At 48.8% G+C, this 14,899-nt stretch overlaps 1 protein-coding gene across 3 annotated transcripts in view; it reads left to right on the forward strand.

Moving 5' to 3' along the window:
- The window catches only part of LSAMP (limbic system associated membrane protein), a 1,024,508-nt gene that overhangs the window by 921,448 nt on the left and 88,161 nt on the right, over positions 1 to 14,899 (forward strand). For 2 of the 3 annotated variants that reach the window (XM_063956776.1, XM_063956777.1), the window contains one exon: positions 2,181 to 2,213. The exons of the other annotated variant lie outside the window; for it this stretch is intronic. In XM_063956776.1, the coding sequence (XP_063812846.1) occupies positions 2,181 to 2,213 (33 nt within the window). The remainder of the gene's footprint in view (positions 1 to 2,180; positions 2,214 to 14,899) is intronic. 3 annotated transcript variants of the gene reach the window in all.

The raw sequence follows: 14,899 nt of genomic DNA on the forward strand, positions 1-14,899 counted from the left end.
CCCACAAACGCCCTCTTCCTGTCAGTCTAACTGCGATCGCCCATGCAAACGAATCTGTTGCACAAACCCATCGCTGAGTGGCGATCCGCTTTGTACCCGTGCGCCGTGCCTGCGTATTGCGGTGCATACACATGCACATTTAGACCTGATCGGCCGCTGTACCCCCAATGTGCAGTGCAGGTGGAGCAGATGTAACATGTGCAGAGAGAGTTAGATTTAGGTGGTTATATTGTTTCTGTGCAGGGTAAATACTGGCTGCTTTATTTCTACACTGCAATTTAGATTTCAGTTTGAACACCCCCCACCCAAATCTAACTCTCTCTGCACATGTTACATCTGCCCCCCTTGCAGTGCACATGGGTGGTCATTCCGAGTTGTTCGCTCGGTAATTTTCTTCGCATCGCAGTGATTTTCCGCTATTTGTGCATGCGCAATGTTCGCACTGCGACTGCGCCAAGTAAATTTGCTATGAAGATTGGTTTGATTTTACTCACGGCATTACAAGGTTTTTTCTTCGTTCTGGAGATCGGAGTGTGATTGACAGGAAGTGGGTGTTTCTGGGCGGAAACTGGCCGTTTTATGGGAGTGTTTGAAAAAACGCTACCTTTTCTGGGAAAAACGCGGGAGTGGCTGGAGAAACGGAGGAGTGTCTGGGCGAACGCTGGGTGTGTTTGTGACGTCAAACCAGGAACGACAAGCACTGAATTGATCGCACTGGAAGAGTAAGTCTCGAGCTACTCAGAAACTGCACAGAGAAGTCTTTTCGCAATATTGCGAATCTTTCGTTCGCAATTTTGCTAAGCTAAGATTCACTCCCAGTAGGCGGCGGCTTAGCGTGTGCAAAGCTGCTAAAAGCAGCTTGCGAGCGAACAACTCGGAATGAGGGCCATGGTTTTGCCCATTAGCTAACAAATTGCTGCAATCAGATAGATTAGGCCCTAAGGCCCTCATTCCGAGTTGTTCGCTCGCTAGCTGCTTTTAGCAGCATTGCACACGCTAAGCCGCCGCCCTCTGGGAATGTATCTTAGCTTAGCAGAATTGCGAATAGAAATTTCTTAGCAGTTTCTCAGTAGCTCGAGACTTACTCCTACATTGCGATCAGTTCAGTCAGTTTCGTTCCTGGTTTGACGTCACAAACACACCCAGCGTTCGCCCAGACACTCCCGCCTTTTTCCCAGAAACGCCAGTGTTTTTTCGCACACTCCCAGAAAACGGCCAGTTTCCACCCAGAAACACCCACTTCCTGTCAATCACACTACGATCACCAGAACGATGGAAAATCCTCATTATGCCGTGAGTAAAATAACTAGGCGCATGCGCTCTGCGAACCTTGCGCATGCGCAGTAAGCGACTAATCGCAGTATAGCGAAAATCGGCAAAGAGCGAACAACTCGGAATGACCCCCTATGTGCAGAGAGAGAGAGAGAGATAAAGTACCAACCAATCAGCTCCTGCCATTTTTCAAACACAGCCTGCAACATGACAGTTAGCAGCTGATTGGTTGGTACTTTATCTCTCTCCAAGGCTTATTACATACTACGTCTCCCTCTATAGGGGCACAGTGTTAAAGAGAGGTCCATCGTGGACACTCTCACATTAATGAAAGGAACTGTGATCGGTCAGCTTGCGACAGCTTCCATGTTACTTTATCCTGTGAGAGTTTAACTGCAGGTCTCCCCTCTATGGTTCCACTGGGTTAGGTATGTTATACCGCTGGTCTGGATGCCGACAGTCACATGACCGACAGCGGCACCCTGACACTGACGATCCCAACACCAGAAGGGGTAAGTATTCTCCTCCGTTCCCTACCCTAACCCTCGGGGGGTGGTAGCCATGGCTAACCACTTCCCCTAGATGGGTGATTATATTCCATGCCCACCTGGGTTTGTATTGAATGTAGTATCCCTTGCAACTCCAGCGTCCGAAACAGCCGGAAACGCGGAGGCTTTGAAAAAGTGACGTATGGTGAATTTAGCCCCAGCTGTAGCGCAGTACATAGCGAATACCGCAATCACGTCACAGCGATGTGTCTGTATCACTAAATGCCGACTCACTAACATAGACTAATATCCATTCATCTCCACTAGAATAGTGACCACTAACTACTAAAGCATGGTCCAGTATATCGCTCCTATATACTGTAATGATGTTTAATGGTGTGATACGTATTTCCCTTCTAGAGAGAGGCAGCAACGCTCATTTCAAACAGAAAGGTATCGTATGATTATTACACGTCCCCTCTGTCTGTCATTCCGTATGTTCTTTCCTATCATCTATCTATAGAGTGAGCACTTCTACATTCCAAAGCAGCCACAGACTGAGAGTTATATAGTGGGAGGAGCAGAGTCCCCCAGCAGCACAGAGTATATCAGGAGATGAGTGATGTGTCAGTGAGGACAGGGCTGCATGTGACAGGGGCACTGACATGATGTGAGGAGGGGAATGGAGGAAGCAGGAAGACACATACTGAGAGTTATATAGTGGGAGGAGCAGAGTCCCCCAGCAGCACAGAGTATATCAGGAGATGAGTGATGTGTCAGTGAGGACAGGGCTGCATGTGACAGGGGCACTGACATGATGTGAGGAGGGGAATGGAGGAAGCAGGAAGACACATACTGAGAGTTATATAGTGGGAGGAGCAGGGTCCCCAGCAGCACAGAGTATATCAGGAGATGAGTGATGTGTCAGTGAGGACAGGGCTGCATGTGACAGGGGCAGTGACATGATGTGAGGAGGGGAATGAAGGCAGCAGGAAGCCACAGACTGAGAGTTATATAGTGGAAGGAGCAGGGTCCCCAGCAGCACAGAGTATATCAGGAGATGATTGATGTGTCAGTGAGGACAGGGCTGCATGTGACAGGGGCAGTGACATGATGTGAGGAGAGGAATGGAGGCAGCAGGAAGCCACAGACTGAGAGTTATATAGTGGGAGGAGCATGGTCCCCAGCAGCACAGAGTATATCAGGAGATGAGTGATGTGTCAGTGAGGACAGGGCTGCATGTGACAGGGGCAGTGACATGATGTGAGGAGGGGAATGGAGGCAGCAGGAAGCCACAGACAGAGTTATATAGTGGGAGGAGCAGGGTCTCCAGCAGCACAGAGTATATCAGGAAATGTTTCATTTATTTAAAACTTGCATCAAAATTTACAATATATACAGAATAAAACAAATAAATAAATACATTATACAAAAAAATAATAATGATGATTAACAAACAACTCAAATTTACATTCCTTGAATAAATAATATACACTGTATATATAAATATCCAGAAATAATACTCCAAAACCAACCACCACCCTCACCAACACTCCACCCAAATCTACACACTTATGTTTAAGAAAAACTGAGCAAAGCTAGTTAAATGTATGCAAACCTATTCCATAAAAAATGAAAGTACTCAAAATCTATGGGATGTGAAATGAAGAAAAGACCCTAAAGCTAGATTTAGAGAGGACTTCTACCACCCACTCAAGGGGGTTTCAGGTGGCCCCACCAACGAGACCACCTGACAGCATCCATCCTCTCCTTATCCAGAACCATCATCCTTTCCACCTCGTGCAGAATTAAATCCACCACCGCTTCACAGGGAAGGAATTTATTTCTTATGGACACCTGACACCGTGCCATCCAAGTGTGATATCTAACTGCTAAACTGACTAAAAAAATGGTGGTCAAATTAAATCTACCATATCTTTTGAATGCTCCATAAGCCCACTCAGGGTAACTAAGCCCCGAAAGGCACGGGATACGTAAAGCTCTTGAAACTCTCTTGTAAATTTCTACGTTAAAGGGGCACCTGATCAAGAAATGGTCCATTGTCTCCACCTCCCCTAGACATTCCTCCCGTGGACAACCACGATCATTGGAATTTCTCCACATCATGTTCCCCTTTACGTAAAGCTTCCCGTGGAAAGAAAGCCAAGCAATATCTCTGAACTTCAGCGGTATTCTCTCCGAATTAATCAGAGCCAACCCTGCTGAAGCGACATCACTCGGGCAATCCCTTGGTGACAGCGGAACATGAAAGTGGGTTCGCAAAATCCTCTCCCCCAACTCCTTCCTGGAAAGACTTTTGACTTCCCCCACTTCCAGTCCCCAACGCTTTATCACTTTCAAGCACTGGATAACGTAGATCGGGAGATACCCATGCCGAATTTGGGGACTCTTCACTTGGCCTCCTTCTAACCAAAACCTGAGGAAGGGAGACACCCAGATCTCAAAGCCACTTACCCATCGAGGGGGAGTCTCTAACAGTAGGCTCCCAAAATTAAGTTTTACAAAGGTTGTTACAAAAAAGACCACAGGGTTGACCATACTCAAACCCCCGTCTTTCCTCGACTTATAAGTGATGCCCCTCTTGACTATATTTATTCTGTTCCCCCAAAGTAACATAAAGAACAGAGAGTTCAATTTGGTCCATAAAGATTGAGGCAAGAAGCACACATAGCTGACGTACAGAAAGATCGGGATCATGTAGGTTTTGCACAAGTCAACCTTTTCCCTGTAAGAGAATTTCCATCTCTTCCAGCTCTCTACTTTCCGGGCAGCATTTTCCAGAGTTCTCTCCCAATTTAGAGTGGCATAGTCACCATGGTCGAAACAGATGCCTAAAATCTTTATCTGTGAACTGGCCGGGGGGAGGCTGTCCGGAAGGCAGAATTCCTCGCCTTCCTCCCCCATCCAGAAAACGTCACACTTCTCATGGTTTATTCTGGAGCATGAAGCTTCAGAGTATTCACAGATGAGATTTTCTACTTCACGTGCCTCTGCCACTGATGACAGAACCACTGTGACATCATCTGCGTAAGCCACTACCTTCAGAGGGAACTCCGGTCCCAGCTGCACTCCTCCCACTGCACCGTTCTCTACCCTTCTGATGAAGGGATCGATCGCGAATACATATAGAAGGGGGTTCAGGAGGCATCCCTGACGAACACCAGAGCTCACGCCAAAGGTAGGACCCACCCAACCATTAACAAGTGGGAAGCTCTCGGCCTGACTGTATATTGTTCTTAGCCAATTCACCACCCTGACTGGAAAACCATACCTTTCAAGCAAGGCCCACAGGTACTCATGATTTACTCGGTCAAAAGCCTTAGACTGATCTAATGCCAGCAAGTACTTTCCCCATTTCTCAGCACGGCACTGCTCTATGGCCTCCCGGACGCCAAGGACTGCACTAAAGGTGCTGCGGCCCTTCACAGTACAGTGCTGAGATGGAGAAAGCAGTTGTTCAGAAAATTCCAACAACCTATTAAAAAGTACTGTTGCCAAAATCTTTCTATCTGTATTGAGAAGGGCGATGGGGCGCCAGTTCTCAATGCGAGATGGATCCTTACCTTTGGACAACAATATGAGAGCAGATAACCTCATAGAAGGAGGGAGAATTCCCTCGTCCAGGCACTCATTATATACATCTACAAGTCGGGGAATCAAGAGGTCTGCAAAAGCTATATAAAACTCAGATGTTAACCCATCTGGGCCTGGAGACTTCTTTAAATTTAACCCATCAATCGCCTTCCTGATTTCCTCTGCTGTCACATTATTACCCAAAGTTTCAAAAGAGGCATCTGGGTTACGAAGACCAGGAGTCTCCCTTAGAAATGTTTCCATCCTCTCTCTGATAAGTGGCTGCTCAGACAAAAGATCGGAGTAATAGGATCCAATAACATTCAGGATGCCTTCCTTGTCCTCTTGAAGGACACCCTGTCTGTCATACAGACCCCTCACCTCCTTCACCTCGATTGATTTTCCACAGATCTGGCAGGTGAGTGGTACTTTCCAAAATCCCTCTCCAGAACCAAGGAATCCAGCCGGTTATACTGATATTCCTTCATCTGAGCCTTCACCCGGGAGATTTCCCCACTATCTCCACACTCAGAGATTAAGAAATCTAATTTCCTTCTCAGGTTCTGATAGATATTCCGTCTTATCAAGTTCTTTTTTGCTACCAGCCTACGGAAGAGTCTCCGAATTCTCTTTTTAGTATCTTCCCACCACTCAGATCTACTCCAACCCGCCTCCAAAAGTGTTTCCTGGGATTGAAAGAAGTCTCTAAAGGATTGTCTAACCCTTTCTTCCTTTAGGAGCTCAGAGCTCAAGCGCCATAGGCCCCGTCCTTTCTGAGTAGCTTTTGAAGCATTCAAAGTAATAGAGAGAAAAGCGTGATCAGAGAACTCTACTAGCTTTACCTCTGGAGGCAAAGTTTTCGAAGTTTCCTTAACAAAAAACCTATATATCCTAGACCTACGACTACCACTAAAATAGGTGTAACCCGTGAGGTCTGGGAAATGGCGAACATGCACATCCACCAGACCGGCCTGTCTAACCATGCTAACTAAAAAATTGGAATCAGGACCCAGTGTTGTCCTTGAAACTCCCCTGTCTTTTGGCCTGATAATGGTGTTGAAATCACCTCCAAAGACAATCTGCTGGGCCGTAAAAAGGAACGGTTTTATCTCCCTGAAGAGACATTTCCTGTCCCATGAAGACTGTGGCCCATAAATGTTAATGAGTCTCAGGTCATGTCCCCTCAGGTTGACATCTAAAATCATACACCTACCTGCAATTCTATAACCTTGTGCACTGTTACCATACCAGTAAAAAGTACTGCCACCCCACCGTACAGCTCGGCCGCAAGAGACCAGTAAGAAGGCCTACGCCTCCACTCACACTTCACCTTGTGGAGGGTGTCCAACTTAGTAATTCTAGTCTCTTGCAAAAATAAAAAGTCAATCTCAATCGTACTGAAAAAATCAAAGGCCAGAAAACGAGCACGTTCGGAAATTACGGAAGCCACATTAATGGTGGCACATCGTATGGGTTGGGGATCCATGTTTCTTTTGGTTATAAAAGCAGAACCTTGCTCACTTTTCCTTTACATCTTTTCCTGACCCCATATTTGAAGACCCGGACCCTCGTGTCTCTTTCCCTTTGGGAGGGGTTTCCCTCTCCCCAATGACACCCAACATGCCACCCCCCTTGCCTAACCCTTGGGACAGGCCATCCTTACTCTGTGAGGGTCCAGGATCTGGTGGTTTACACTCAGACCTGTGTGTCAAGCCTGGAACCCCCAGTGAATCACATGCAGGTGCCCCACTTGGTTTAATTATTGAACCAGAAGAGTCCATGTTAATCTCTTCTTCCTCCACCTCTTGAGTCTCCTCTATTACCATTTCATCAATAGGAGTATGCCCGTTTCCAACCTCTGAATCCCTGGCCACCTCTTTTTCCACCAACTCTGTACCCATGGGGTCCCATTCTAGACCCTCCTGTACCTCCTCTCCCCCTCTTTCTCCACTATCATCTTCTACCAGTACTTGTTCTTTCTTTTTCCTTCTTTTACTTTTACCCTTTTCAATAATTACCCCTTCAGATGTTTTTTTATTCTGTTTTGCTTTTCTTTTACTCACTCTGGGTACAAAAATTGGTCCCCCACCATCCCTTGCCACCTCACCCTCCTCTTCCTCATCAGTGGAAAGCACATCAAATCTGTTAGTAAGGATTACCTGCTCATCATCACCTTTCCTCTTTTTTTTATTGTTACCGTTTTTCACCATTTGAAAGGCATCTTCCTTGTCAAACAGAACTCCTTGTCCTTACTCCCACAAAAACTGGTCCCTGTTCTTTTCCCTGACCCTCTTTCTCATTCCTAGTTGTTTCCTCACTCTGCTCTCTCTCACTTTCCATATTGTCACTTGCCCAGGGGCACCTGCTGTAAGGATGGCCATCCTGACCACACAAATTACATTTGACATTACTGCAATCCCTGGAAACATGTACAATTTTTCCACATAATGTACATTTGGTAACATTACAATCACTGCTCATGTGTCAAAAATCCCCGCATTTGAAGCAGGTGCGGGGTTGCCCTGAATAAAAACATTGAACACGGCCTCGGCCTATATACGCAGCAGAAGGCACATGTATAAAACCTCTGTCTGTACTCTTTAATTGGACCATGGCTGACCACGCTCCCCCCCAAACTCCCATTATAAAACCAACCTTGATCAAGTTGGACTGTACAGTACAGAATCTGGATAACCAGAACAATATATCCTGGGCAGGAATTGACTCGTTCCTGACCAAGATTGTCAGTTTAACTTTATCCTGTTTAGTAACCAAGTTTGTTTTATAGCTACTGTAGGGTGCCACGGATCTGCATGCCTGCCACTTCGTCCAAAACGTCTGCAGTCCCTGATAGGACAGGAAGCTTACATCAAAATCTAGTGTCTTAACTGGATGGATGCAGGCATACAGATCCGAGGCATGGAACCCAAGGCTGAAAATCATTTCCAGGAACACTTCTTTAGTGGGAACTTCACCTGTCCCTGCCCATTTAAACTGTAAAAGATTTCTTCTTTTACTGACCTGACCAGGCCCGACCATTACAGGTGACACATTATTAATAACATTTGGCCTTGCAGCCACGTTAGCATAAGACATTGTACCGGGAACAGGCTGTTCATTCACATTTCCAATAGCATTTGCATTAACCACATTTATATTGCTTAACCCTTCGCGCCTCTTTTGCTCCGGGCTAATCAATTCAACAGCAGCCTTGACCCTGGCTGGGGCAGCCATCTGTCCATATACAGACTGAATAATGTCTTTACCACCGTCTGATAGAGTACTTTTGTCTAGTGCTGGCATACCCTGTGTTGTACTGCAGGATTGCACAGTGTCCCCACCAGCATTAACCCCCAGAGCCTCCCCAGTCACTGGCACATTACTGACATTCACTGATTTACTTTGTACACCGGCCTTTAACTTTATTTTTTCAGAATTTTTGGCCAACATTACTTATGCTTTAATTACCTCCATGCGCAATTGGAAGTCTGTGCGCTTTTCCTCTTCCTCAAGGTCATCTAATGTAGCCATCACTACAGAAGGAGGCCCCACTGCTGGGGGAGCAGGACCAAGCTGAGCTGCTGCTGATGTGGTAGGCACCTCTGATCCCGCATGGACCAGCACACCTGCATTCTCCTGCACACCACTGTCAGTCTCCAGATCAGTCAGTAGGCTGGGGTGTGCATTGCTTTCTGTCCTCACTGGAGCCTCTGTGATCATGCTCTGGACACCACACCCTTCTGCTTCCTGAGAGCTCATCTGCATAGATACTTGCAACACCTGAGCTGCTGCTTGGTCAGGTAACTCTTGCACTGCTGCTTGGTCAAGTAACCCTTGCACTGCTGCTTGTGCTGCCATTTCTTTGTCTTTTCTCTCTTGCCGCTTTTCATGCAGCTTGCTTTTTACCTTTTCCAGGTCTTTAGAAAGTGACTTGATGGCCTCTCTTAGCACAGGTCTTTCCCATTTAAAGCAAGAGTATCTTCTCTTTTTTTTATCAGCGATTCTTGCACTTATTCTTTTTGATTCTTTCTGCAGCTCCTCCACACTGAGGCTATCAAAAGTCTCTTCCTCATCATCAGTACTTCCAGGAGACTCAGGCACATTCTCTTTGGCATCAAAGGGCTTCATCCCCTCCCCCACTACTTCACTGTCCATAGGGCAGACAGCGGCTGCTGCCACTTCACCGCATGTTACGGCACATGGGGGAGCACCCTCGGACAGTTTGGGGGGATTTGAAGGCTCTAGTTCCTTCACTAGCGCCCCACCGACAGGGCAGGTAGCAGCCACCACCGCTCGATCCTGTGTTTCCTCACACAGGAGAGCAGCACCCTCCGGTATGTTATGGGGAACTGACTGCGACTCCAGTTGCCTCGCTGAATCCGCACCATTAGCACTGCCACTGCTGCCTCTTCTGAATGTCCCCGACTGGCCAGCCGCACAATCTGTCAGGGCACCGGAAGTCTTTAGCCTGGCTGTTGGTTTAGGGCCCGAGCCATGGCCTGCACTCTGGGAGCTCTCTCCTCCAGGAGGATCCATCCCCCTGGGGAAGCCAGCAGGAAAACTCCCTGCAGCACAATATCACAGCTACAACTGATGGAGCTCTCCTGCAAACACCTGCTCACAGCACACAGAAGCACAAAGGGGCGGTGACAGGATGTGAGGAGGGGAATGGAGGCAGCAGGAAGCCACAGACTGAGAGTTATATAGTGGAATGAGCAGGGTCCCCAGCAGCACAGAGTATATCAGGAGATGAGTGATGTATCAGTGAGGACAGGGCTGCATGTGACAGGGGCAGTGACATGATGTGAGGAGGGGAATGGAGGCAGCAGGAAGCCACAGACTGAGAGTTATATAGTGGGAGGAGCAGGGTTCCCAACAGCACAGAGTATATCAGGAGATGAGTGATGTGTCAGTGAGGACAGGGCTGCATGTGACAGGGGCAGTGACATGATGTGAGGAGAGGAATGGAGGCAGCAGGAAGCCACAGACTGAGAGTTATATAGTGGGAGGAGCAGGGTCCCCAGCAGCACAGAGTATATCAGGAGATGAGTGGTGTGTCAGTGAGGACAGGGCTGTATGTGACAGGGGCAGTGACATGATGTGAGGAGGGGAATGGAGGCAGCAGGAAGCCACAGACTGAGAGTTATATAGTGGGAGGAGCAGGGTCCCCAGCAGCACAGAGTATATCAGGAGATGAGTGGTGTGTCAGTGAGGACAGGGCTGCATGTGACAGGGGCCGTGACATGATGTGAGGAGGGGAATGGAGGCAGCAGGAAGCCACAGACTGAGAGTTATGTAGTGGGAGGAGCAGGGTCTCCAGCAGCACAGAGTATATAATGAGATGAGGGATGTGTCAGTGAGGACAGGGCTGCATGTGACAGGGGCAGTGACATGATGTGAGGAGGGGAATGGAGGCAGCAGGAAACCACAGACTGAGAGTTATATAGTGGAAGAGCAGGGTCCCCAGCAGCACAGAGTATATCAGGAGATGAGTGGTGTGTCAGTGAGGACAGGGCTGCATGTGACAGGGGCAGTGACATGATGTGAGGAGGGGAATGGAGGCAGCAGGAAGCCACAGACTGAGAGTTATATAGTGGGAGGAACAGGGTCCTCAGCAGCACAGAGTATATCAGGAGATGAGTGATGTGTCAGTGAGGACAGGGCTGCATGTGACAGGGGCAGTGACATGATGTGAGGAGGGGAATGGAGGCAGCAGGAAGCCACAGACTGAGAGTTATATAGTGGGAGGAGCAGGGTCCCCAGCAGCACAGAGTATATCAGGAGATGAGTGATGTGTCAGTGAGGACTGGGCTGCATGTGACAGGGGCAGTGACATGATGTGAGGAGGGGAATGGAGGCAGCAGGAAGCCAGAGACTGAGAGTTATATAGTGGGAGGAGCAGGGTCCCCAGCAGCACAGAGTATATCAGGAGTTGAGTGATGTGTCAGTGAGGACAGGGCTGCATGTGACAGGGGCAGTGACATGATGTGAGGAGGGGAATGGAGGCAGCAGGAAGCCACAGACTGAGAGTTATATAGTAGGAGTAGCAGGGTCCCAGCAGCACAGAGTATATCAGAAGATGAGTGATGTGTCAGTGAGGACAGGGCTGCATGTGACAGGGGCAGTGACATGATGTGAGGAGGGGAATGGAGGCAGCAGGAAGCCAGAGACTGAGAGTTATATAGTGGGAGGAGCAGGGTCCCCAGCAGCACAGAGTATATCAGGAGATGAGTGATGTGTCAGTGAGGACAGGGCTGCATGTGACAGGGGCAGTGACATAATGTGAGGAGGGGAATGGAGGAGGCAGGAAGTCACAGACTGAGAGTTATATAGTGGGAGGAGCAGGGTCCTCCAGCAGCACAGAGTATATCAGGAGATGAGTGATGTGTCAGTGAGGACAGGGCTGCATGTGACAGGGGCAGTGACATGATGTGAGGAGGGGAATGGAGGCAGCAGGAAGCCACAGACAGAGTTATATCGTGGGAGGAGCAGGGTCCCCAGCAGCACAGAGTATATCAGGAGATGAGTGATATGTCAGTGAGGACAGGGCTGCATGTGACAGGGGCAGTGACATGATATGAGGAGGGGAATGGAGGCAGCAGGAAGCCATAGACTGAGAGTTATATAGTAGGAGGAGCAGGGTCCCCAGCAGCAAAGAGTATATCAGGAGATGAGTGATGTGTTAGTGAGGACAGGGCTGCATGTGTCAGGGGCAGTGACATGATGTGGGGAGGGGAATGGAGGCTGCAGGAAGTCACAGACTGAGAGATATATAGTGGGAGGAGCAGTGTCCCCAGCAGCACAGAGTATATCAGGAGATGAGTGATGTGTCAGTGAGGACAGGGCTACATTAGACAGGTGCAGTGACATGATGTGTGGAGGGGAAACCACAGACTGAGAATTGTATAGTGTGAGTTCTGTACTCACAGTAGATCATATTTCTATTTTATTTGGTTTTGTTCAGATGCTGCAGTGTTGGTCCACACAGAGGTCAACTCTTACAATAGTATGTCTGCTAGTACACGCTTTTACCACTAGGGGGTGTATGAGGACACTTTACACTACATCTCTGGGTGTGTTCTCTAACCTAAGTTTAACAGTCCAGGTTTTAGTTATATCCATGCTAGAGCACAGGTGACTTAATTAGTTCCTCAGTTGTTTTGATTTAACCAAGTGTGCTGAAGCCTGGATATCACTAAAACCTGCACTGCTGGTGTGCCTTGAGGGGTTTCCGGTATGAATGGTCGACCATGTTATGGTCGACAGTCATTAGGTCGACCACTATTGGTCGACATTGACATGATCGACATGGACACATGGTCGACACATGAAAATGGTCGACACATGAAAGGTCGACACATGAAAAGGTCGACATGAGTTTTTTAACTTTTTTTTGGTGTCGTTTTTTGCTTCGGGCATGGTGCCTTCGCTCCGCTACCGCTTCGCTCGGCACAGATTACCGTTCCAATCGTAGTCCACGTGGATCGTAAAGTATGGAAAAGTTCCCCAAAAGAAAAAAAAGTTAAAAAAACGCATGTCGACCATTTTTCATGCGTCGACCATTTTCGTGTGTCGACCATGTGTCCATGTCGACCATGTCAATGTCGACCAATAGTGGTCGACCTAATGACTGTCGACCATAACATGGTCGACCATGTGAACGGATACCGCCTTGAGGAGCGAGGTTGGGAATGCCTGCATTACATCCATCATGCCTTTGCTGTTCTCACTTTCATTCTGCAAATGCCAGCTGATTGCAGATTACAGGAGAATATCTGCTGCCTTGAGCAGAGCAAAGTCACTACAATGGCAGTGTTATTACTCCATGCACAGACCATGATTCCCTTAGGCCAGAGGTTCCCAAACGCGGTCGTCAAGGCACCCCAACGGTCCAGGTTTTAAATATATCCATGCTTGGCTACACCTTAGTCAATTTGATTTAACCATCTGTGCTGAGCCATGGATATACTGAAAACCTGGACTGTTGGGGTGTCTTGAGGAACGCGTTGGGAACATCTACCTTAGGGGCTCCAGAATCTGCCTATTGGGGGAACTGCCTATTTGGGGTCCACAGAATATGGACCTACTGACGCTTGGGGCCTGTGCTGTAAGCCCTGCTGGTCTACAAAATGCCTCATTTATATTATAGATGCAGAGCAGTATGAGTCTCACAAACCCAATGTTTCTCTTACGTCCTAGAGGATGCTGGGGTCCACATTAGTACCATGCGGTATAGATGGGTCCACCAGGAGCCATTGGCACTTTAAGAGTTTGAGAGTGTGGGCTGGCTCCTCCCTCTATGCCCCTCCTACCAGACTAAGTTTAGAAAATGTGCCCGGAGGAGCCGCTCACAGCTAGGGGAGCTCTACAGAGCTTTTCTAGTTAAAGTTAGTTTAGAGTTTATTTTTTTACAGGAGGCTATTGGCAACAGCCTGCCTGCAGCGAGGGACTAAGGGGGGGAGCAGTGTCCGCCCTGCGGGGTCTGAGCTACTGTCTCCGCTGACTGGACACTGAGCTCCAGAGGGGTCGGATCATTCTCCGCCACAGGGGACCGCTCGCCCCAGCAGCATGCAGCCAACCCCTTACAGAGCTGAAGAAGTGGTGAGTGAGACACTGACCCCCCTAACAAGCGGGGGGCCGGTGTGAAGATGGCGGCACATGAGAGGGAGCGCAGTATTATCTGTGCTTCTATGAAGGTCCAGAGGCTCATGGTGCGGCGCTGTGAGGGGCGCCCTGGGCCAGCGCTTACCCCCACACTGGTCAGCAAGTCTGTCGGGGTCCGCGGATCTCAGCCAGCACATTTCTCCTCAGGCCAGTATAATCTATGAAGAGCGGGAAGACAGCACCATTAAGGGGGCGGAGCTTCTCCTCAGAACGGACCCAGCAGCGTTCCAGCGCCATTTTCCTGCCTGCACAGCGCTGGATGGAAGATCAGGTCCCTCCACAGCAACTCCAGCTATCAGTACACAGTACCAGGGGGTTGTAGAAGGGAGGGGAGACTGTAAAACGATTGTGTATCCTATTAAGGGACTCAGTCTGCGCTGACAAGGGGTCTCCCTTTGCTGAAAGCGCTGTGTGTGGGTTGGCTCCTATCTCTGTGTCTCTCTTGCCATTCTTGGGGGGGAAACTCTGTCTGCCCCCACGTGTGTGTGTGGGTGTAGTACAGGTGACCGGCGGTCTCCTGACCGCCGGTCACCTTACCGACGCCGGGATCCCGGCAGCATACCGACTCGCTGCGCTCGCCACGCTGCAGGCTCGGTGGCGACCTGCGGTCGCCACGGGTTCTATTCCCACTCTATGGGTGTCGTGGACACCCACGAGTGGAAATAGTCCCTGTTGGTCGGCATGCCGACCATCGGGATAGTGAGCCGTCGGGCTCACGGAGGAGGTCATGTGACTGTCTGTCAGCTGACAGGCGGTCACATGACTACCACCCGTGTGTGTGTGTGTGTGTGTGTGTGTGTGTGTGTGTGTGTGTGTGTGTGTGTGGTGTGTGTAGAGTGTTTAGTGGTCTCCTTTAGCTATGTACAGGGACACTGTCATAT

This window comes from Pseudophryne corroboree, chromosome 2 (genome assembly GCF_028390025.1).
Source record: "Pseudophryne corroboree isolate aPseCor3 chromosome 2, aPseCor3.hap2, whole genome shotgun sequence".
Taxonomy (NCBI): Eukaryota; Metazoa; Chordata; class Amphibia; order Anura; family Myobatrachidae; genus Pseudophryne; species Pseudophryne corroboree.